Source organism: Lagopus muta, chromosome Z, assembly GCF_023343835.1.
Source record: "Lagopus muta isolate bLagMut1 chromosome Z, bLagMut1 primary, whole genome shotgun sequence".
Lineage (NCBI taxonomy): Eukaryota > Metazoa > Chordata > Aves > Galliformes > Phasianidae > Lagopus > Lagopus muta.
This window is the reverse complement of record NC_064472.1, coordinates 29476720-29502695: the sequence shown is the minus strand read 5'-3', so window position 1 is coordinate 29502695 and position 25976 is coordinate 29476720. Positions and strand designations below refer to the sequence as shown.

At 33.6% G+C, this 25976-nt stretch overlaps 1 protein-coding gene across 13 annotated transcripts in view; it reads left to right on the top strand.

Moving 5' to 3' along the window:
- The window catches only part of PTPRD (protein tyrosine phosphatase receptor type D), a 1217200-nt gene that overhangs the window by 983721 nt on the left and 207503 nt on the right, over positions 1 to 25976 (top strand). For all 13 annotated transcript variants that reach the window (XM_048930990.1, XM_048930989.1, XM_048930988.1 and 10 more), the window contains 2 exons: positions 18974 to 19119; positions 21338 to 21479. In XM_048930990.1, the coding sequence (XP_048786947.1) occupies positions 18974 to 19119; positions 21338 to 21479 (288 nt within the window). The remainder of the gene's footprint in view (positions 1 to 18973; positions 19120 to 21337; positions 21480 to 25976) is intronic.

Sequence of the window (25976 nt, the reverse complement as noted above, 5' to 3'; positions counted from 1 at the left end):
CAAATTTTACAACAAACTAGTTTTTAAAGCTTTTTTATGTGAAAGCCTTTATTTAACCACAAAATATAGCAGTTAATGTGAAATATAGGTCTGTTTCCATCTAAGGGAAATCTAGGCAAAACTGTGTCAGAACTCCTACTCCTTAACCACCTTCTGTGTAGTGTAGTGTACCTATCACCTCGACTCACCGCCTGTTGGATTCTGGTTTTTTTCCTCTCTCTCTCTCTCTGTCTCTTTTTTTGTTTTGTTTTGTTTTGTTTTGTTTTGGTAATGGTATGTAGTAAGACTTGATTAGAGCTAGATCTTATGGTAACATTGATGAAAGTTATGAAAGGTAGCAGATTATAGCTATTCATTCAACTTCCCTGTAATCAGGACTAATTTTCCATACTAGCGCATAATGCAGTAACTTGCAAACTTCTGTTATCAGTGCAAGTGATATTATTAATACTTACCAGCGCTGTAAATGTATGCAGCTCAAGGCTCAAACTGAATCTGAAAATAATAGGCAAAGTCTTCAATTTCTCTGAATTTTAATATTGTCATTGAAATTGCTGAATATTGTCACTGAAATTGCTGATGTGCTTAAAAGTGAAGAAACCAGAAAGCTTATTTAAGGAAACACCTCCAAGAGAGTGCAAATATTTTAATAATTATAGATATATTAAATGTATAAAACTTCTGTATGACACATAGCATCAGCTAATGATACCAATGATTTTCAAAGAGAAGAGAACAAAATTGATTTCAAAGCTGTTCAGTATCCAGAGATTACCTAATACAAAAATATCAGAAGTGTATTTGCATCTCTAGTCAAATTTTTAGCAATACTGCAGTTCAAATAGATGTATCTTTCAACATGTCTGCTAGCAAAAGCAATATAGATGTAAATGTATGATTATGTTTATTATAACATATCTTATTCAGCCTTCAGTTTGTGAACGTATTTATGGAAACTTAGAAAGCTTTATACGTTCTGAAAAGCAGTGAGAGTACAGAGATTGGAGTCATTTACTATTATGGAAATTCTAGTAAGAAGGGTTAATGCTGGCTGCATTTAGGAATGCCATTGACTTCAGAGTAACTAGGATTTCATCTGTTGAGATCTACAGCAAAATTCTTCTCTTTGACAAGGGCTCACTGTGTTGTAAGAAGCTAACAGTTTCAGTTTTAGAAATGCAGTTAAGAATAAAAAGACTAATCCATAAGAGGTGCAGTCATCTGCTTGAAATTCCAGAGCTGCATTTCTTCCACTAATCTGAGAATTTTTATATCAATATATTTTTGCATAACTTGGGAAAGGGAAAGTGGCTCTTAGAAGTATCTAGGCACTAGAAATAACTTCATGAGTTTATTATCTGTTCTTCATTGTTCATTCACATGAAACTGCGCACACTTCCACAACTTTCATTGCTTTTTCATTTCACTTAGAAAAGAGGTTAATTTAGACAGTCCTGTAAGGTCACAGTGGAAGAATATGTGAGAAAAACCATTAATGTTTTCAAATAACAGTCATTCAGACAATAGGCATTGGCTCCTCAGTGTGAACTCCAATATTTGTTTTACTTGTAATGTTTGACAATTAAAATACTTGGTCATAGCCATCCCACTTTTTAACAATGCAATGCCTTCATCATTGAACTGCTTTGGTGCAGAGGAATCACTTGTAAGCTAGACAAGAAAGAAATTGAGTTATTGGTTGAAACATCACTGGAACATGATCAGAAAGCTTAAGAAATAAGCTTCCATCAGAAAGTACTTACATTCTCAGATTTAGGAGAACAGAGCAGTCTCAAGATAAGGATCAGATAAAAAATTCAGTTCCACATGGTATAAAGAAAAAATATGCTGATGGATTGTGAAATAAATTTGACATTCAGGGCATACAGGAGATTTGAACTTAGAGATTACCAACATGGAAAGATTCGTATATATATGCAAAAGTTCATTTTGGCAGTGGCAAGGTAAAAAATATAATCTGTAATGGATTCCAGAACCAGAAGAGTTCAGTAAGTATAACACTGTATAGAACGGAATGATTTTTTTTTTTTTTTTTGCCCCCCGTTGAGCAATTACAGGGAAAGTGAAAAGTTTAGTACATCAATATTTTTATCAGTTCTGAAATTGCTACTGGTAAGTGTGACTTGTGTAGATGTGCTCTGGCTATCCTAACAACTTGGCAGGCTGGGCAGCCTGATGGCTCATGGCAATCCCTCTTTTTAATTATACAAGATCATTGTACATTGGCACCTGGCAAATTCTGTGGCCAACAGATGGCTGTGCTGACTTAAGTGACACTGACTGGCACTTCCTTATATAACGAGTTACAGAAGTGACCACTGTATGGCTAAACTCAGAGGAGAGGCGTTCTTTTGACCCTGTTGGCAGTGTTGAATTTTTTTATCTGTGTTATACACGTGCAAGTAAATGGGTTAGCATTGTACACTCAGAAGCGAAAAATATTGTTTTCTTTGCTTTTTGTTTGCGAAATCATATACTCAAGCATTTTAATTTTTTTAAATAGCTGGTAATTTGGAAGCAAATTTACAAAGCATTATAATTTCATTAAAATAACAATGGTCCTTAATGATAGAAAGGGAAGCATTTCTGTTTAAAATTCGATTTTCTCAGTCTTGTTCTGTTTATTTCTGGTGGTGCAAGTTTATATGGGCGCGGCATGCAGGCTTTTGCTCATCACTGGTGAAAATGCACAGTTATTGGTGGTGGCTATCTTTTGTAGCTGATAACTGCCTCCACCAAAAAGAGTTGTTGTAGTTTCCACAGGAAAAAAAAAAAAAGTAAATAAATAAGAGACATTACTTTTGGAACAAAGAAAAACGAGTATAAAATAATGTAAGAATGGATTCCAAACTGTATCTATTTCATCATTCGTAGATGTAACTGGATACAGACCTCTATTTGTAGTTTGATACAGTAAGCAAAGATCTTGTAGTGAAGCCATAAAGAGTCCAGTATGACAAATACGAAAATCAAAATAAATAGCAAACAAATTTAATTAGTTTATAATGTTTACAGTGTTTCTAATACCAAGTGGAATGTCAAAAGTTGTGTTTCCTGGCCAATACGTGTTCCTTTATTGGAAAGGTTAGGAACTTTTAGCTGTACTCAATGTATATATTCTTGTATACCAAGATAGATTTGATTGAGTAAGCACAGCAAAAGACATATTTGCTGATATTCGGCTACAGCCTATTGCAGAAGGTCAATATATACATGTGACCATACTACACTAAAGGCTATGGAGTAAAAGGAAGCATGGAAATAAAATAAACATTGAATGTATCATTATGTTTCCTCAGTAATATTAAAGGGATTAAAAATATATCTAGTAATCCAGTGGGGTTTACTTTGCTAATTTTTGTCAGTGCACCTAATAACTTTTTATGCTTATTTTGCTTTGCTGTCATATTGCATTACATTCTCGTTACATTAAAGAGCACTGTTAAGAATACTGAATTAAAAAAAAAAAAGCTAAACACCTTCAAAAACTTTGTTTTTCTTGAGAATTTGTATTTTTGAAAGCTTGAGTTATGAGGAAAAGATCTTGTCCTAGAAATAAATGCATAAAAACATAACTTTTAAATATTTACTCCTAAATATAATTAACTTTTTTTTCCAGTTGGGTTTGCCACATTTGGACATTGGTTTATAAAATTATTTAGCTTACAGAAGCATTGTTTTTAAAAGCATTCAATGAAGGAAAAATAAACAGAATAATTTATTCCTTTCTTAACAATTCAGCAATTCATTCATAAGATTCTAATACTGGTTTATACAGTACATTGCATGTTAAAGAGCTCAGAGACAATTATAACTTTCCAGCCCTGAACAACAAGCAACTTTTTTCCATGGTAGAGTCAAACTTTTCAAATAATATATATATATATATATTAATAAACTAATGTATAAACAAGTATCTGATAGAGCTAATGGCCTATCTTAGTTTAGGTTATTCTACAGAACTGTTAGACAAATCAGCTTCTGTTTCTCTTTTCAATTTCAGCAATGTTTTTCATGAAATGGGCATAGGTTTTCAGTTAGGTTTTTATTCCTGTCTTTCCCCAGCCCAAATGCTGTTATTTTTGGACAACTGAGGCCAACTTTTATCACAGAACCATAATCACAGAGCTGTAGGAGCTGTAAGGGAACTCCAGATATCATTGAGTCCTATCCCCTGCAAAGCAGGCTCCCTACAGCAGGTTGCGTATGCAGGTGTCCAGGTGGGTCTTGAATATTTCCAGAGGAGAGTCCACAACCTCCTGGGCAGCCTGTTCCAGTGCTCTGTCACCCTTCTGTGAAGAAGTTCCTCTGCATATTGGTGTGGAATTTCCTATGCTCCATGGGAACTTACAGCCATTTCCCCTTGCTGTGTCCTCACAGACCGCTGAAAAGATGTTGGCCATGTCTCCTTGACTGCCACATGTTTTCTTCTTGGTCTGTTATATTCTTCTCCACCTGCAGTAGCTTTACATTTCATAAATTAGCATCAATACTTGTGGGAAGTGCATTTTTAGTTGACTTGTATATATGAAAGAAAAAAAAGAGAAAAAAAGCAGTAACTTTTGCAATAATACAATATTTTTTCAGTTCTTGCAAACATTTGCCATAATTGATTATTTTGACCAGATTTTAGCTTTGACAATGCATTGCAATGATTGATCACTAGGTATTTTCTACATTTAGAATGCACCGTTGTGATTCCGATATCTGATATCTAAGTTTGTAGATAGCCCCAGGATTCTCAGTTCACTTCAGGAGTTCTTCAGGTGTTTTAAAGTACAGTTTCAAATGTTGCTAAAGTTCAGTGCCTAAAATAAAGATTTATACATTTCTAATTTTTAAACGTGTAGATATAAACATATCACTACATATTGAAATAGTTCCATAAGTGAATATTTTAAGTGACCATTAAATTTACATGCCTGGAAAAAGACATTGATTTTTGAATGGAAACACACAAAATTATACAGCTTTGAATTTTAATTTTGATGAAAGGCAATATTTTTGTAGAAATAATTTTCTACAGTTTCATAGCAGACAACAGCTTTCAGTTCATACCTGCTGGTGTCAAAATGAGCAACTCTTATTCAGTACTTATGCAATATAAGCTGATTTCCATAGAGAAAAGAGAGTTAATTAAACCAACATTCTGCAGGACTGATAAGCAAAGCAGTGCAGTTTTCAAAGGCTAATGTCTTTGCCAAATAGCCACCAGTTTTCTGACACTTTTAAGATCCATGTGGCTTTTTTGATCTATTTGTTTACCTTTTCTTTGCCCTCCTAGAAACATGTTTCTTGTTACAAGTAGACAGAACTTTAACAATTTTCATATTCAGTGCATGAAAACAAATCTCTACTCAAATTTTGTCAATACAGTAACAGCTACCTTGATAACACCCCTCCCAGTGTTTTGTGACATATGTAAGTACCATTATCCTAGAAGTAAGGAAATTGAGACAAGAAGGTTAAGTAATTTGCCTGAAGCTAAACAACAGGCAATTAGCAGAGACAGGATTAGAATTACAGAGTTTTGGCTCTCAGCACTCTCTTCTGTCCAGTAGCCAACTGTTACTTTCACATCTTTTGGCTTCCAGTTTCCTCTCTTGGGATCAAACTTCAGTGATATTCTTACAATTAAGATATGAACTTGGAAAGGACTCATAACTAGAACTGATACTACTTTTTATTTTTGTAATTATCAGGAAGAATACTGATTGGAATACCCACAGAAAGACAGAAGAGAAGTATAATCTTTGATAGTGATAACTTTCAGTAACTCATACTTTTTAAAACTGGGAATGAGTTGTCCTTTCTGTCTATGATCTAGCTTACAGAATGTAAATTTTTAAGTCATGGCAAAAGGAAATCATGCTGTTTTGTGCTTTAAAAAAAAAAAAAAAAAAAAAAAAAGAGTTCTTGCAAATTTGCATTCTGTATTTTTCTAAAATATTAAGTATGCATTAAAATTGGTAGATTGGATGAAATCACAGAAAGTCAAAAAAAAAAAAAAAAAAGATGTAAATACGTTTTTTGCTAAAGAGAAAAGAATTAAATATATAGATGAAACACAAACGATGTAGCACTGTCGATCAGCATAATCTTCTTCGGTGTATTTTAAATCACTGAATTTTGTATTACAACCATTTCCCACGCAGTATTCTTTGTAAAGTAACTACAATGCAACAGTGACATATAAGAAATCAAATAATTTTACTCTTCAGTTATCTTAATACTTTGTGGAAGAACATTTTATTTAGTACTTAATAGTTCAGTGATGAGGCAATGGGCTGATATCTGATCAGCTGTACCCAGAGCTGTAGTTCACTTTGTTGTTCACTTTGTTCACTTTGTAGTTCAATATGTTGACTAAACTCATTGTGCAAGATAAGAGAGAAGAGGTAATCAGCTTTTCAATGAATGTATCAATTATATATCATTCTAGTATCTCATTTTAATTCTAATTATTTATTTACTTATTTTGAATGAGTCTTCTAGCATGTCTCCTGTATCCTTCACAATATTCTGTAATAGCATTCAACTTCTGGCTCCTGAAAATCATCTTCCACTCAGACAGAACTGAGTGACACATACTGATCCTGTTAGATGGCTTGCATCAGCCTGGCCAACTGTTTTTGAAAGAGCTTCTGGAACACAAGAAATTCCATACTAACATGAGGAAAAACTTCGTGACTTTGAGGGTGACAGAGAACTGAAAGAAAAAAGGTTGCGGAATTTTCTTCTCTGAAGATATTCGAAACCAGCCTGGATGCTTTCCTATGCAACATCTTTTATGGAACCTGCATTAACAGTATTGTCAGACTTGATGGTCTCTAGAGGTCCTTTTCAACCCCTATGATTCTGTGATTTTACAAGCATTTGCCCTATATCACAATTAAAACAGATATAGACTTGTGCTGGTGATATGTTTCTTTTAGTTGTGCTTTCCTTCTCTTTTTCCTCGTTTTGGATTATAGAATCATGCTTCTTCTATTTCATTGAGTTTTGAAGCAGTTATAACTTAGTTGTGCAAACATTTGTAAAGGGTTTAGTTCTGACATTCTGACTTCAAATTTCTCCTAGCAAAGCATTACTGGAGAGGAGTTGGATTAAAATAGCTCATATGAGCAGAAATTCATACAGCTGAGGCAGTTTATAATTATAAAACTGCACCTGAAGAGTAGTATTCATTTCTTAGCTGCAGGCAGTACTCGACAGAAAAAAAAAGAAAAAAAAGGTAGCTTGTAGGATCTATAGGACTTATAGGATCTGTAGGACCCTCATGCAGTACTGAAAACACATAATCAAAAGTACTACTGGTGTAAATACATTTAATCTTTGTATTTCTACCTGTATAACCATACCTCAGAGAAGGCTACTTGCATTATGTTCACTGTGCTGATGTGCTCTACTTGACTTCTAGGCAAGCAACTGGGCTTATCCACTGAGACCTAACACAATCTTTTGTAGTAGCTATAAATATTTTTCTGACCTAGTTTATGAACTGGTGCTTTTGCATCAGTAATATATCATCTTACAAGCCATGCTAACACATCTTTTAGTACAACTGAAGCTCTTTGCAGCTGGGCTGAGTTGCATGGTTCTCACAATATTGCTGGTAAGAGGAATTTACATATACATACTCTCTCTACTTGAGTAGCTACCTAATTAAGGTTTCATAAGATCAGCTTTTGTAGGCAAATGGTAAATATCATTTTATAGCTAATAAGGAGTTGTTTTTCATTTTCTGGGCTGGTGTTCTAGCTAAGTAACATGATAAGAAAGATGTATGAGCTGTACTAACTAGCATATAATTTTTTTTATTATAGAAAAATAATTTTATAGTTTTTTATTAACCATTTTAACTCAATAAATTATGCTTAAGTCATGTGATGCCTTCTCATGCAATTTTGGAAGCAGAAAGACATCTAAACCATTTAATTCCCCAAACTGCCTGCTTAAAATTGTAATCTTGAATGAGCAGAGCTGAATGTACTAATTTCATATGTATAGCTTTAAAGGAACTATGGTTGTTAATGTATATGTTCATATGGGGCTTAAGATTTTATTATACAAGCATTTAATACAAACAGCATTCTACCATTCAGCAGTTAATAGTTTAACCAAGAAAATAATGAGATATAAAGCAATATATTTATCACCAAGATAGAAGATGGCTGTATTCAAAATGGTTCAGATACAGATGACATGAATTGTCTTGTCACTAAGCTGAAGATCAGTTGCTAAGATTGAAGCAGGTTTCATGATTTTAAATGTCTCTCTCAGGCACCCAAGGGTTGGATTCAGCATACTCTTCAATCTCACCTATTATAGAGTCTGCTGGGAACTGTTATATAGCCAAGGACTTGGTCCCTAAGCTAAGTCTGCTTGTATTGTCTGAACACTGGAGAAAAAAGATCTTCTTATTTGGAAATTAGAATTAAAAAATTGAATGACTTAAGAGCTTCTTATCATACACTTCCTCATAAACTTTTTTACCTGATATGGTTTTTTTTTTCTGTTGCCTTACACTGTTTTGAACTAAGGATGATTTTACAATAAATGGGTAACTTTAAGGCCTTTCATCTGTATAGACATGCTATACAAAAGTATAGGATCTTTGATCATCTTCACAAAGCATAGAAGCAGATTGTAAAAGAGTGTTTTTTTCCCTTTTGTTGTACAGACCAGTTGGGGTATTGATACCCTATAGTACTACATATTTTATACCCAATTTATAATTTTATACCCAATTTATGTTGGAAAAAAAAAAAAAAAAAGGTGATACATAGATAAAAGTAAGCTACATGGCCTGTTTTTTAGGGAAAATTTTAGTAATTTCTCTTGTGCTTGAGCAGGAGCTATAGGAATTTGCTTATGAGGGTTCCTTGTTGAGCGTTAATATTTAACCACAATATGTAGAGCTTGATGGTTCCTTTTCTCTTTGAGTCAGTCTTATCATAAGACAGATTTTACTTTTACTGTCACTAACCATCAATCTGACTTGTGCACAAATGACCAAGTATGTCTTTTGCTTTGTTTAAACATTTTTATTCTTCCTAGTGTTAGTGAGGAATGAAACAGCAATAACGGTTTCCCAGATATTCTCAGTGACTGAAACTAGTATTTACAGATACATAATTCCTTATTCCATTTTTCCACTAGGGAGAAACTCCTCTTCAAGGAGATAGGCTTCCTTGGCTTTTTAAGATCTACTGCTTCTACCTTGCATATTGAAAAGGAGTGTCAGCTCTCAGTCACCAAATAATTCATATGCAGTCTGCAGACATTAAAATTTGAAAAAGAAGCAGTAGAGAGCTTTGAAGTGGAATTTCCTTTCATTAAATTAGTGAATATGACAGGGTTATGTAATGTTCCAGAGGGAAGAAGTGGTGTACGTCACTAACCTTTTATATTCAAGAGGCTTTATGCTTTTTATTTGCTTCTAGAAGAAGGCTTACTACTGGATTAACTAGCAATTTTCACTTTTAACTCAGGCAGATTAAGTCCGACCCGGATTTCACATGTAATGTAAATAAGAAATATTTAGCAATATGTGCAAGCTTGTCATTATTTTGTTTTATATGGAACATTTGAACACATGGTGATAGTTAGCTTAAAGACATATGCACACTTATGTTAAATTTTTAGTTTTTATTGTTTGGATTTCCTATAGGCATGTCAGAGAAAAGAAGAGAGTTCTTGCCCTTCTATAAATTTACTGTATCATGGATTCTTAATGTTATGTCTTCGTCTTTCAGTGCTTCAGTTAAGCAAGTATTCATGCTTTCATGCTTTCAGTTAAGCAAGTATTAGAAGCTGGCTGCATAATTCTCTTTTAATAAACTAGCATGAACAAGAATGTTTCCACTGGAACAAATGGAGATATACTTGGCCAAATAAGAAACAGACACAAATTTGTAAAATCGATCCATTTTGTGTAGTGATACTTAAAATAAGCTTGTAGTAAAGATAACATACATATTGTCACTGGCATTGAAAACTCTGCACAGCACTCAGGGCTGAATGTTGAGAGCTCTAGTGGGAGCCCACATGTTTGCAGAGGAGATTGGCCTGGATGGTCCATCAGCCCTGGCTTCTCTTCTCACTGAGCATGACAGCACTCTGCCAAGGCAATAATTACTGCCAAGTTTCAGTTCTACAGCAAGTGTCTCAGTAATTTGTCATGAGACTGACTTAAATTATTGCCTACAACATTCTTAATAGAAAACACATATAAATCAACTCTTCAGCTTGGTCCTACTTAGAGAGTAAATAAGTCTACAGTACTCATTAAACACTTTTTCACAGATTATTCACATATTCACATATGCTCTTCGTATTTGGGAATGTCTGATTTATCCTGGTTTTTATAAACTATAGATGAGAATGGGAATGAGGTGTGGGGTGGATGATGTTAGCTGGCAAATAAATGTCAGCTGCTGTCTGCACTGGTTTGCATTCCTACCATGTCCCTAGGGCTCAGATAATGTCTGTCTCTAGAAAAGCATGCATAATCCACAATGAAATGAACTGGTACCAAGTTCTACACAGCCTAAAGGTACAAATTAGGAATGCGCTATTTTAACATTAGACCTTTTGGAAAATGTAACCTACCTCGTCTACTTATAAAGTCTTACTTGCAATTATGTGAACAGATTTCATATTTTAGGCAAGAATAAAACCTAGTAAACTGATGCTCTCCATTGCAGAAAATTTGAAAACATAATGATAGTTTCGAATTTAATTTTCCTTGAGAAATCAGGAAATAATAATCTCTTTTTTGAGCTATTTGCTAAATTTGTAGTGGGCATGTTCTGGCTAAATGAGAACTGGGGAAATAATCAGTAAATTAAAACAACAACAACAAAAATAAAGCCCACAAACCCTAGACCTTTCTGACCTAATTTTCTCTTCTAGTGTCATTGTTTCTAGAAGAATACAAGTAGCAGAAAAAAGATTATGAGATAAACATTTTAAATCAATTGCAAAGTTTTTAGTAGTGTTGTCTTAAGGTCTGAGTATATAAGTTGTGGAGCCTGTAAAGTGATTTTCAGGATTTTCAAAAACCTGTGTTTCTGTCACAAGAAATCATCGTAAACCAAAAGGACCAAAATCTTCAGCCAGAATTAGTTGGCTTATCTGTATTCCATTTAATAGTTCAAGGATGAAAATCTGGTAATTTTAATTCACAGATTGATATTTGCTCTGAAATTAATGTCTCCTTTTTGTTTCCATGGAAAATACAGAGCACACAAATAGCACAGTAATACTATTTTAGAGAGCAAAGTCTCAGCTACAAAACAGTAGTTCTTAATGTAGTCACCATCAGTAGCTATATATTTTCACCAGTGATGAAAAAGAGCCTGCATGACAGACTTGTAACAAGCTGCATCAGTGGAGGTGACCCACTGTTGCTGTCACCATTGCTAAAGTGCATCACCTATGGCTTCACTCCACCATTTGGTCTTCGTAAGCATTCAGCAAGAGTCAAGAAATGTCACTGGGTGACATTTATTTCACATAGAGGAATTAAATTACACAACTTTTCTTCTTGCCTGCTTCAACATCAGACACCATTTTGTCAGACCACCCCTCTGCTGTCATCGTTTTGTGGGAACCAAAAGTAATGAATGGAATGTTGGCAGCAGTGTTCAGCCTCTACTGCCAAACTACCAAAAATACAATTCTGATACCATGATGTCACGAGCCAACATAATAAAACAGGAGACATTACTTTTAGAGGAGACAAAGTATTCAGCTGCTCAAAATATGATGGCACATGAAGATTATACTTTTGCAATTCTTCATGTGGAAGAACGTGAGGATCATGCAGTTTTAGAATGTTTATTAAGAAAAATAGGAACACTCAGCAGATTATGACTGACAGCTAAGAGATTTTAGAAACGCACCATGAAGTAACTTTGGGATTCCTTGATCCAGATTTCGTGAATGTAAGTTCTCACTTGTCCTTAAAGAAATAAAAAGCCAATTAACTTTCTTACATATCCAATTTGCAGGTGGACTGTAAATGCATGCTAGAATTAAAGCAAATAATTGGTTATAATAATGAACAGTCTAATAAATTTCACAGATTATGATTGATGAGTAAATTAGCAGTTGTAAATGTTGTAAATGAATACGCTTTGACAATACTTTTAAAGAATCAAATGGTACACAAAGTTTCCTGTTAAATGTTGCACATATATTTAATGTTAGCTCACAGTAAAGTTAACATTAGAAAACTTAAATCATTTTTGATCATAGAATCATAGAATGGCTTGGATTGGATGGGATCTCAAAGATCATCAAGTTCCATTGTCCGTACCTCAAGGAGGGTTATCAGTTGGTAGATGAAGTACTAGAGCAGACTGCCCAGGGCCCAATGTAACCTGGCTTTAAACACCTCCAGGAATGGGGAATCCACAAACTTGCTGGGCAACCTGTTCCAGCACCTCACCACTCTCTCAGTAAAAAACTTACCCCTGACATCTTATCTAAATGTCCCTTCCTTTAGTTTAAAACCAACCCCCCTTTTCCCCATGTAAAAAGTTGATTTCCATCATTCTTATAAACTCTCTTTAAATATTGGAAGGCCACTGTGAGGTCTCCATACAGCCTTCATTTTTCCAGGCTGAACAAGCCCAGTTCTTTCAGAGAGTCCCTCCTCTTTGCTGGAGACGTGCTTTAGCTCTTGGATCTTTTCTGTGGTCCTCCTCTGAACCCTCTCCAAAAGCTTCACAGCTTTCCTGTGTTTGGGGACCCAGACATGGACGCAGTACTCCAGCTAGGGCCTCTCAAGGGCTGACAATCACCTCCCTTGATGTGCTGGCCATCCCTCTACTGATGAAACCAAGGATACCATGGCCTTCTGGTCTGCAAGCCCACATTGCTTGCTCATGTTAAATTTTTCAACTGCTCAGACCGCTAAGTCTTTCTTAATAAGTCTGTTCTCTAGATGTTCTTCTCCCAGTTTGTACAAATATCTGGGATTACCTCAAGCCAAGTTCAAAATCTTGCACTTTGTTTTGTTGAACTCATTAGGTTAGCAAGGGCCTACCATTTGAGCTTATTTAATTCCCTCTGGATGATATCCCTTCCTTCTACTCTATCAACTGCACCACTCCAATTGGTGTCATCACCAAACTTGCAGCAAGTGCACTCAATCGTGTAATCATTGATAAAGATGTTGAAGAGTACCTGTCGGTTATTTTTATACATTTAACATAAAATGCATAATAATTTCTGGTAAGCCAGGTGGACACAATGACTGTGAATGTTGTCAAGTGGCACGTGGGATATATAAAGAATATTTTGAGTTCCTTTTTTTTTTTTTTTTTCCTCTCTCTTTTTATATATTTATTTCCTTTGTTTTCAGCAAAAGATTCTTATTCATGTCTAGTATGGCATGGGAAGAATGAGTTTGGAATTTCTAACAAGGAATGACTTAGAGCCAGTGATATATCCCACTGAAACTTGATGCCACGAGACCAGTAACACATAAGAGATCTATAACATATGGCAGTGATTCTTGTGATGGTATGAGTACACTGCTCCAAACAGTCTGGACACCTGCCACACTGTATTGTTTATTTTGTGATCAGCCTGCCTTTCTGAGTGTCAGATGAAAAGATTCCTTGGGAAATGTTGTGATTGCACTATTTCTGCCTTTTATTGCATTAAAAAAAATAATAATAAATTAAAAAAAAAAAGTCTTTACGGACAAAAAGTTACTATAATGTTTCAGGATACTTCTGAAACATGAGTTTATGGTAATTTACATGTAAATACGAGATATGAATGAAGCATCTTATCTTGATTTTTTTTCCCTTGAAGGTTTTCTACTTAAATAGCTTTCATATCATGAAGTACAGCAAAGAAAATGATAAACCATAATCCTTGAAAATTTTTATTCAAATTTCATGAATTATATTTCATGAATATGAAAAAAAATAATTGTAAATTGCATTGCAGTACACTTGGACCTTTCATACAGAAAGTGCAGAAATAAAACAGTGTTAACATCTGCATTCACTATGTATCTTGTCTGCTGAAATCCCACATGCTGAGCTCTGTATGCCTGTGCTGCTGACTCTCACTTTGACTCTCTTTACTGTTAAAGACCACGAAGTCTTATGTACATATTCATCTATTAAACTAGAGGATTTATCTCCATAAAAATGTCTCACTTCAAGACAAGTTTTCAGTAGTTATAGAGAGTGGACTGAACTTCTAATTTAAAAAATATATATATCTTTCTATTTATTTATTTATTTATTTATTTATAAAGGAAAAATATAATATGTCCTTAATGAACAATGCCTAGTATATGGCATTTTAATTTAAATTATCAGACAATTCCATGCCTAAAAAAGTATGAATGACTAGCTAATTCCATTTACTACTTTGGTATTGTACTGAAACTTGCTAAAAAGGAAATAGCACAGAATAAAGAGAAATCTTATGTTCAGGGAAAGGTATGAATAAGTTCTAATCCAGATCAGTTATTTAAGTGTCTTATTAGTAACATATTTTCTGGAGATGCAATACGGAAGAAGATAGCGCATTCTTTCTCAGTGGTTGAGAACAACTTCAATTTCAAAAGTTTCTGTGTTGTCTGATGGGATAGCTTGACTGCTTGTGAAGCAGCAGCCAAATTTATTTGGCTTTCAACTCCTTTAGTAAGTTAAATCCCAAATAAAAGTTGATCCGGCAATTTTTCCCTCATATGCTAGGTCATAATATGTAACTGTTCAATAGTTGTCTTATGAACTTCTGATTAAAAAGTGGATAGCATCAGCAGTGCATGGGCACCCTCAAGCCTTCGGTTGCAAAGCTTTTGTGGTAATCCCTAATTACAGAAGTCTTCTACTGTACACTTCTGCATCAAAGTATCAGTGTTCAGTATCGACCCAAATATCTGGGAAGGAACAGACAGATGAACAGGCTAAAATAAGAAACAGTATTTTTTTAATAGCCAACATTGTTCCAGTCTTGATGATGCCCAGAAGAAAGCCTGAGTAAGAATATAAATATGAGCAGCTAATTTCAACTGAATTTTACTTTAATTATGCTACTGCTAACATAATTTTACTAGCATTGTTTTACTTACAGCTTTATTTAAATGTGACCAGATAGAGTTTCAGTAATGCTGAATGGCAGTCATACAATTGATAGTAACCTACTACTTCTGATTTCTTAGCAGATTTAATTGTACTGGAAGATTCCCATATAGATTGTGACTGTGATTTATAAATCAGTGCTGGAGAGAGTATCTGTTGGACTTTGTGCTGGTATTCTTATGGGACATTGAAAATAGTTGTCAGTTCTCAATCAAAATTACCCTTACTTTAATAAGCATATCTGTGCTCACAGTGTAATTGTATTTGCTATCAGAGTGCCTAGCAGCTTAGGTCAGAATCAATGTCAAGAAAGTGACAGCACTAATTGTGCAGATAATTTGTGTCAAACTTTAATTAACAACCTTTATAAAGATGAAGGCAACAAATACAATTTTTCTTTTTTTTTTTTTTATTTCCTGGGCATGATTTCACATACTTGTACACTGATGATAGTCAGTTTCTACATGAACACAAAGGTTAAATAATGAAAAAGTGAATTGCATGTGCTTGTCTTTCTCCATGGCTAGCTGGCTACTGTCATCAAAGCCATAACTTCTTTTGACCACAAATGAGTTTGTTCTCATAACACCTATTAAACATAAAACCAGTATTATCTTTCTACATATAATTGTATTCTTAACAAAACAACCTTAAAAAATAGTTTCTCTTGAAAAATATCTACAAATAGGGAATTACATCATTATATATATATATATTTTATATATATATATATAATATATATATATATGTTTGTCTTTTCCCTCTCCTACTTCAAAGGAAGAGTTGTTAGTTCACAGATGGTCCAGCAAAAATTGACCTAGGACTGGAAGAACACTATTATTCTTCAAATACCTAGACAAATACAAAGACATGTTAGCAGTTCAGCCCTATTTCTGCAACTTCACTAGGTCTGCAGAAATATGTAAGCATTCTTTAATATGAGACATGACAGTTTTAGTCCTGCATCAATTTTTTTCCCTGAATCATAGATTGATTCAGAATACTGGTTATATTTCTAATATCAGTGAAGTTTTGTAGAAAAAGTGTATTTTGGGGTATACTGTTAGATAAATAGCATTGCAGTTTGCATAGTTTTGAATGTGGAGTTATGTTTATTTTCTGTTCAACAGAAATGGGAAAGGCAAATTCTGTTACAGTATAAATTAGTACAAACTCTGTTTCACTTGCCTCAGTTGCACTTATAAAGAATTTGTCTCTGAATGTCTGATAAGGAAGAAAAAGATTCTATTTCTCTGTCTTTTTAAAAAGTATTATTACCATTAATATGGTACATTGCATGAAAGCAAAAGCATGCAAACCATAAATATCATGGTGATTGACAGTGACACAAAACTAGTAGTAGAATGCATTTTTATTTGTGTATTTTGCAAACCTAGTTTAACATGGTTAGGCATGCTTGTTGTTTATTTCTATTTTTTCCATTGTTTCTATTTTCTTTGTTGTTTAATTATCTGGAGTTCCCCTGTTCTCAGAATAATAAATAAAATGTTGCAGAAATGAATGCATGACATGGTTGTTGAGCTGGTAATGGTCCTTGACCCTGATAATGCATAGCAAAACTGGCAAATTTTTCAAAATAAATCTTGTCTGGAAGGAAGTTACTTTATTGATGCTGAATTTATGAGTTTGCCAGTCTCTGCATATATTAGTGAAGCATTTATTTAGAACTGAAAATCTTCCTGTGAGCTATAATACATAGTTTCTGTGTGCTGGTGAACTTCCCCAGACAACATTTTTTCTTTCATTAGTTTGCAGTTCAAGAGTGAATTCACAAAATGTCAGAAAGAATAAAATAGAATGATGTGCATCAGTTTTCACATGATGGCACACCATCATAATTTGTGCCACAGAGTATCAGCATATCTGAATCAGTCATGTCTCTTTATGTATCAGAGAGCTGAATAAATGCAAGTGCAGAAAAGGATTCAAAGCTAGCAGTTTTGGTGAAATCCAGATGCTCCTCATCAGAAAACATTTCTGTCTTTACTGTGGTCCAGGCATAAAGCCTGGACACATAGGAAAGGATTTTCAGTTTCGCTGCTCTAACTCTGCTCTTCTTATGTTGTGCATTTGGAGATTTTTTTTCATCAAAAATACACTTTTGTAAGTTCCCCACAGCAGCAGTGGCACACTGTTTTGCTGTGTTCAGTCTTGCTGTTGCACTTGTCTTCAGATACTGTATTTATTACTGATGAATATGAGACAAAATCAGCACAGCAAATAGTTTAAAGAGGCTAGAACTTTCTGCGAAGTTGAAAATATAACAATAACCATTTTGCCTGAAAATTCTGTTAAAGAAAAAAATGCACTCATGAACAAAATATTTTTACTGGTTTTTTTTTTTTAATTTTATTTTATTATTATTATCTTTTTTAATGGTATGTTGAATGCTAAAGGTTGGTTAAAATAGACTCAATTAATTTAATAAACTTGAGACATTTTTCATGTTCCCATATCTAGCGTAGCAATGTAGCAATACATTCTGTTTTATAAGAAAGTCTACATCATATTTTCTTGGCATTTAAAATGATTTCAGGATTCATATAAGTGTTACTTGGACGCATACATTCATACATGCAGTCTTCTAAGATTCTGTCATTTAAATAAAGATGTTGACAAGAAATACTGCCTTCGGGAAGGCCACCTCAGAAGAATAGGCAGATAGACATTAGAAATGTAATGCAACAAATAGGAATAAAAAAGAAGTACAATATTTGTACATAAATGTCAGTACTAAGGTGGAACGATGAAGGCAACCAGAGGCTGAGAATAAAAATGAAGCAAAAATTGAAGATGAGAGCAAAATTAGTTGTTGCAGAGCCACTACATATAGCAGTTTACAGCTGAAGACAGACCATAGATCAAAGATCTGCTTTTCTTTTTTTTTTTTTTGTAATGATTTTATTGACCCTCTGTACTCCATGTAATGCGAATCAGCATCTTCAACTATACTCTAAAGACTACTCAATTACAAAAGAGAATTAAGTAAATATATGAAAGAACTCTTTAACATCTCTGTGCTGTGCTTAGACTCTCAGACTTTTATATTGATTTCTCAGAAATCTTGTCCTGCACTAATCCAAGTTTGAAAGTGTTGTTTCTTAAACAATCTGATAAATTTATTATGCTCTACTAGAAAAAGAAGGTAAGAGAATAATTGATAAAAATATCCTTATCTACTTTTTAAATGACTTCTCCAGTTCTCTCTCTTTTCTTGTTCTTGCAATAGTTGTATTTTTTTCACTTCTTTGTGACAGAGTAAAATATTGTGGGAATGAACTGGAGTTTTACATAAAACTGTGCACAAGCATAAATCTCACTTCTGTTATAGTCCCTTCTGCATAAGCTTTTAATACATAGGTATTTACCCATACCTCTTCAAACTTAAAATATTTTCACAGACTTTCTCTGAAATGTCACTGATTTTAATGGCTTAAAGGTGGAAATCCAGCTTTCATGACATCCTGTGATCATATCATCAAGTAATGAATCATGGTATAATTTAAGTTGATAGATGAGCTCATTTTGCAACAGAAGGCAAATAGATTTTTTATTTATAACTGTGATAAAATATAATGTATGGTCTTGCTACTCTGATGGCATCAGATTTAATAGTAAAATCTGTAAGTACTTCCCTGACCTTTTAGTTATTTCTTATTACTTTTTCTTGCAGATGAATACTGTCACTGAAGAAAGAAGATATTTTATTCTATTCATTTTGAAATCTTGATGTGTTGTTTTTGTTGGTTTTTTTTTCATGATTGCTACTTAGATTAATTTTGTTTGTTTGTTTGTTTGTTTGTTTGTTTTAGCACCACCAAAGTTTACAAGAACACCTGTTGACCAGACAGGGGTTTCTGGAGGTGTCGCTTCATTCATCTGTCAAGCCACAGGAGACCCAAGACCTAAAATTGTCTGGAACAAGAAGGGAAAGAAAGTCAGCAATCAGAGATTTGAGGTATTAGGTCCATTGTTCTGTTCCTCTGAAAAACTTAAGTTCCAACCTCACTTCTAATCCCAATATGTGTGCTCTATTTTCATAGATTGAACAAAATAGCTATGATCATTGGGGATAACTTAATGAGAGCAGACTTGTGAATGTTCCATTTTTCAAACTGGTTACACACAAGCACTGTTAAAGGTGAAATTATCACTGCTGCTTTATAAACCAACATAATTTATCTGGTGAGCCTTGGCTTACTTCTGTTCAGGTGGCTAACTTTTCTGTAAAGGAGATAAGGAAAATTATTTGTGCCATGATTATTGTCCACAGAGAGCAAACCACCTCCTTCTGTGATAGTGTGCACCAAGCAGACCTAGCCTGATGCAGCCTCTGCTGCCATAATTGCTTACCACCACTGCAGATAAAGATGAAAGGGACATTACAGTTCCTGCTGCTTTAGAGGAAATATAAAATTTGTTTGCTTTTGATTCTTTTCTTAACAATAACCTTGGGAGAGGCTATAGAGAAAGCTGTTTCCTCTCTTTCCACAACATTCAATTAAAGGAAATAGTAAAAATAATCTTTTCAAAGGATACAGTTTCTTTGGGGAAATAAAACAGCAAATAACATTCCCTCTTTTAGTGTCAGGAACAATTAATATAAAGTATTGATTGACCTTTAACATGAAGAAAAATTCAGAAAATGAGTTAAGTCATATATAACGGACACTAAAATGGGGCTAATAGTATATAATTTCCCCTGTGCCTCTTCACTATTTTGACTGTTAAAAAGCATATACTTTGCATCCGGAATGCCTAGGTGGTTTATAAAACTGTTGTGACGCATAATTTTTGAGTGAACGATAGAAGACGCAGATACAAAACTTGAATGAACATTGAAGTCTTCTGTGTTCATTTTAAGTAGTTTTGAGGAAGCCTATATCGCTATAGGCATAGCTATAGATAATGACTGTATTGAAAAATAGTGCTTTGTAACTGAGGATTGTTGTGCTCATTGCATATGTTGTAGTTTCCACAGAAATAAATAGGAGGTATTACTTGAGCAACGTGCATAATAATATTTCCCAAATCTGTACTTTTTTTCTCTTACTCTCAGCAAAAGTGGAGATCTGATAGAACATTTGTGTGTAACTTAGACATGCAGACACAAAGATACGTGCAAACAAGTATATACGTAAATTGTTTTGTTTATGTATATATAGAGTATGGTGAAATATGTATTGCTCTGTAAAAAAAAGAAATGTAATTAACTTGTATTTATAAGTACTGTTGTCCTGATGGTAGTACTAACATATTTTATTGACAAATTTAAAATCAGCTTAGATTATATAGATTACTACTATTATTTAATTATAGGGAAGACCTTTCCAGTGTTTGGAATTCTGCGTTACTCACCAATACATGGAATAGTTGTGTCTGCAGGACAAGGAGATAAAAACAATAGAATTCAAATTAATTTAAAGGAATTGATTAGAATAAAAATGTGTATTTCATTTTTTCTTATATGAAAATGGCTGTCTCTTCTATAAATATTGCAGTTTGAAAAACTAAATATGTAAGTTGTTTATTTAGTCCTATTACTTAGTCCTTTAACTGATACATGGTTTCTGTTGCATTTTTTATAAATTTCCTTCCAATCTGTGGGCTGAATGCATAGTTAAACAAACTAGTTCTATCTTGTTCAGAAATTGTCAAGCTTTTGTCACTTGGGAGCTCAAACGGTGAAGTGCAGCCTATAACTAGGGTGCAAGAATAGCCTGCAGCAATTTCAACTAACATATGATGGTAAAGCTAAGGGAATGATGGGAGACTGCTGATGGACTTCAGGATAAGAGAACATTAAGTTACAGAATACATTCTTACAGACCTTGTTAGATCTTTTGTTGATGGTGGTTTGCTTTTGTTATTGTTGGTGTTGGTGCTCTTTTTTGTTTATCGGTTTGTTTTTCTTGTTGTTTCTTGAAATTACCTTGGAGTGGCCATTGCATGTCCAGCACTGTATGTTATATATATATAAAATATATGTATATTATATATATATGTTATATATATAGCATTGTCTATATTCCTACCAGTGTTAAATTTGCCATGGTATGCATATACAAAAAAGGTTCTGATGTCAAAAATACTGGCAGGTCACTGTTCATGTACAGATTAATGGAGGGATAGGTATTTGTAACAACATCTGTGACAGCTGTTGTTTCCTTTTATAGGTAATAGAGTTTGATGATGGGTCTGGATCAGTTCTCAGAATACAACCACTGCGCACACCACGAGATGAAGCTATTTATGAGTGTGTGGCTTCCAATAGTGTCGGTGAAATAAGTGTGTCCACGAGACTCACTGTTTTACGTGGTAAGTTCTTTCTAATCATAGTTAATTTACTTCTTAGAGAAAAAAAGTGATTTTAAAAGGGAGGCTTCACTCCAAGATAGTAAATCACAAATATTTTCGAATGAGTGTTGTTTTAGTCCTGATACTGTTAAATATACGTAACGTATAACTTGGTAATGGGAGTATGACTAAGTAGAGCAAGGAAGAGAAATAAGACAGGAGAGCATTGTGCATAACAAGTTACTTATGTTATTTAATGAACAAAAAGAATGCTTTATGAGTACATCTGATTTGCATTTTACTGCTCTTCTGGGTAGCTTAGCTTTGTGTGATCAGCATTTACACAGAAATTGGCCCAATTAAGAGTGACCTTGAAAAATTACATAAGCAGATTTTAAAAGAGGGTAAGCTGCTACAAGACTTCCCCCAGGACAGTATACGTAAAAAATGTTTTTTTTTTTCAATTTCAAAGGTTTATGTCACCTGTATTGTGTTTCTACTTCAGTAAGAAGTTTTTGAAGGTAGTAAAGGAAAATGCTTTTTTTTTTTTAACTATCCCTCAGGGATAAGGATATAAATGTACTGCCAAGTCCATTGTCTACATAGTACTCATAGTAGTAAGTGCTAGCAGTGAAATGACTTGAATGTTTCATTATGTCTGCTGGAAATAAATGGAAACTGGATTTGGAGACACTTCTTGAAATATGACACTCTTCAGCTTTTACGGCAGAAAATTATTATATACATTTGTGATATCACATGGCATTATTTGATTTGTATAATTAATTGCTAAGAGCTTCTTTATATTATTTCTATTATTATTTATACTATTTATATTAAATAGATCCTGATCATTGCAGGGGGGATTGGATCAGATGTCCTTTAATGGTCACTTTCAACTCAAATGATTCTGTGATTCAGTATGAACTAATAATGATCAGCCTACTTGACAGAATTTAAAAGAAAAAAAATGTTAAATATATTTATATGTATATATATATATCCTTTTTTCTCAATAGAATTAGTGAGACATGGATGTAGTTTTTCTATTAAAAAAAAAAAAAGCAGAAAATATTTATTTCAATACTTGTGATTTTTTCAGTAGTGGATAGTCGGTGTCAAAAAAGAATCTTAGAGGTAGTCTGATATAAACAAATTTATTTAATGTTTAAATTTGTTATCTCTAATGCCAGAATCATTCCTTCTGTTATCTTTTAAAAATTCTTCTCAGTCTAATGAATGAAAATTGTAAGACTAATCATTTTTTATGCATAGTTTCCATGAAATACAACCATGCGTCATACTGTATTAAAAATTAGAGGAACGTAAGGAGGAAATTAAAAACAAAAAACTAAAAAATAAGTGGGAAAACTCAGGTTCATTCCTTGCCTATATAATCTCTTTAAATGTATTTACAAATCTCTGATCTATAGAGATCTGTTTCTTTTCTATTTCTGTTGATTATTAAATTGTTAGGCATATGTGAGCTTCGCTACCTTTTCTACTCAAATATTTCAGCAATGTACTCACAAGGTAAACATCAGATTCTGCTTAAAAAATGTTCATAATGCTATGCATATACAAATGTTAAATAAGCAAAATATGAATACTATTAGTTGTTAGGTTAAAAATTTAAGTCACTTTAAATTTAAATTAATTAAAAACTGTTCGTCTAATTAAAATGTATTGTCTGAAAAAAAAAGAAAAGTAACTTTTAGTTGTAATACAGCTTTTCCAAATGATGAAATATCTTTTTTGCCTCAGACATAGATTTACATATTTGAGGCAAAGTTGAGAACGTGTGAGTTCTTGAACTGTAGATTTAGATTTAGATAAATGAGTAACGTCTGAGAAAGGAAGGACCATGATAAATCATCAAGGCAATGTAATGAAGTTTTATCAGGCCTAAAATTTTGAGATGCTTTAAATTCAGTACCTTGCTATGTTTTTTTGTTTGTTTGTTTGTTTGTTTGTTTTTCTGTGACAAACAATAATGCCAAGTGCATTAGACTGGAAGATAAGTAATTCTATTATAAGCTTCTACTTTGCAGTCTTAGACAAATCTTCATTATATACAGTCATCAATAGCAGTCTTGTGTAAAATGCTCCATTTGATTTTATCACTGTTGGACATTGCCTCGCATAACTCCTTTAGGAATAAACATATGATACAGATGTGAAAAAGAATTAAACAAATATAATCCAACACAAAACAGATTGGAGTGTCTTTCATCTGCGGTCCACTTAGTTTTAACTCATCCCCAGTGAGTGGATGACTCCTGACTGAAGAAAATACGCAAGCTATGCTATGCTCCAAATGTTCTTTAAATGTTTCAGCAACGGTGTTGTTACAGACCCAAATAAGCATTATACCATATCTTGTACAAATGGGGATCTTGAGAAGGAAGTCAGATTTAACCCATAGTTCAACATACACATATATGTATCCTAATGCAAAAGTCTGGTGAAATGAAGACATTTACAACAGTTGAAATATCAACATATATTCGTTTGTTATTATAATCCATTTTAACTATTACAAAACTCTTGTATATCATAGCATATAAATGTTTTTGCCAACACACGCATCTTTTAAAGCTAAACCTGACAGTTTTTCTATCTGCAGCTGAACCAACCATTTTCTTCACTAAAGCTTTTACACGCTTTTATTTTGTTCTTGCTCTTTGAGCAAGTTATTGTACTTGGCTCTCTAGGAACTATGAATATAAATAAAGTTGCTAGCTTTTGGCTGTTGAAGTTTTAAAATGCATAAAAAGTACAGGAAAAGTGACGTTATTCCAAGGCCTCAGCAGAGATGTGATAGGGCCTTCTTCTGTTACTGGAGTAAATCAGGGCACATTCCAACATAAGTTAAACTTTCTAGGCTGAACATAGTATCTATGTGGACCAAGAGTGAATGTCTTAGATAAACTAAAACTGCTTTTGATTTCCTATATATAAAGCTACAGCAAAATGCTAAATTTGACAAGAAAAAAAGGTTTTTTTTTTCTTGTCAAATAGGGTAAAGATCTGGAAGGGTCTTCTCAGACAAGAGGAGTCTATGCTACTTCTTTTGGAGGTCTTCATTTGAAAATTTATACTGAGAATCATTTGAGTGAAACAACGCTTTAAGTCATTCATTCAAAATTATCAGTTTTCAATAGGCTATCAAAGGCTATAAAATGTAGGAAGTTTCCAAACACTGGTAATTGCAGGTGTAGTTACTTTTATTGTTCATTTATTTATTGTTAGATCAACCTAAAAACTGTTCTGCTGTGTTGTTTTCAACTTGTAAATGGTGGATAATAGATAATTTTAATGACTATACAAAAGTTTTTCTGGCAGGTGTTACGTGCAATAATGTATATTGTTCAGGAAGAAGGAAAGGAGGTACTTATTTCTGGCATAATAGAGAAACCAGCAAAACTTACATGGAGTTCATTTTTAAGAATTTGTTTTCATTTTTCTTTTTGACTTCTGTCATGATTCAACCCAGCAGGTAGCTAATAACAACATAACCACACCCTTGGGATGAGGGAGAAAACAAAATAGAAATCTTGTGTTAAGATATAAACTATTTACTAACACAGAAGTAGAAGAAAAAATTAAGACAAATAAATATCTCCATAATGCAACTACCTACCACCTGATGCCCAACTAGCAATACAACAATACAGGCTGATGACCTGCTACCACAAGGTATATCTAATGCCTAGATATTTACTATCACTGATGTTTGCATTGTTTTACCTATTACTATCTAACAAGAGTGACTACACAGGTTACTTGAGCAAAAAGGCAGTTAGCTTTCTCTGCCCATTATTCTCTCTATCATTGTTGATTATATAGTGCGTTATGAAATTATGAACATTAAGAATCTTTGTAGCACAAGCACTGTATAAGGAAGGAAACAGGAAGGGGAAGTGACTAGGACAGATATATATATATATATTTTTTTTCTTATTTGAAAGTAGTTGAGTTAACATCCAGAAGTCGTTGCTGCTGAAACTGAAAAGTGAAATATTTACTGAGTGCTAAATGTTTCTCTGTGCATTGATAGACACAAGTTTGAGGTGCAATAGTGCTGAAATGACAAGGAATGATTTTGAAGTATTTTGTGATCTGGCACTTTTATCTTTTAGGGCACAGAAATTAGGAAAATGAAGTGGCATGACTATAATTTTGGAAAATGCGCTATGGGATGGCTCTTATTTGTATATAAATGGGAGGAATGAGTTTACATATACTGAGTATTAGCAACATGGTATGAAAAATTAACTGTGTTCCAGCTGGAGCTGTATAAACTGTGTACACCAGTGTTTACCTCACTTGACTGCTTGCTGTATAGTCATAATGACTGTAGCTGGGGGGCTTCAGGTAGGACAAACCACTGAAAGTGGAATGAAGTAAAGAAAGGTAAATAAGAGAATACCTCTTGTCACAAATTCATACACTGTAAAGTTGATATTTGAAATATATTTAAAATCTGAAGAGTCAAACAAGTATCTTTGCTCAAAC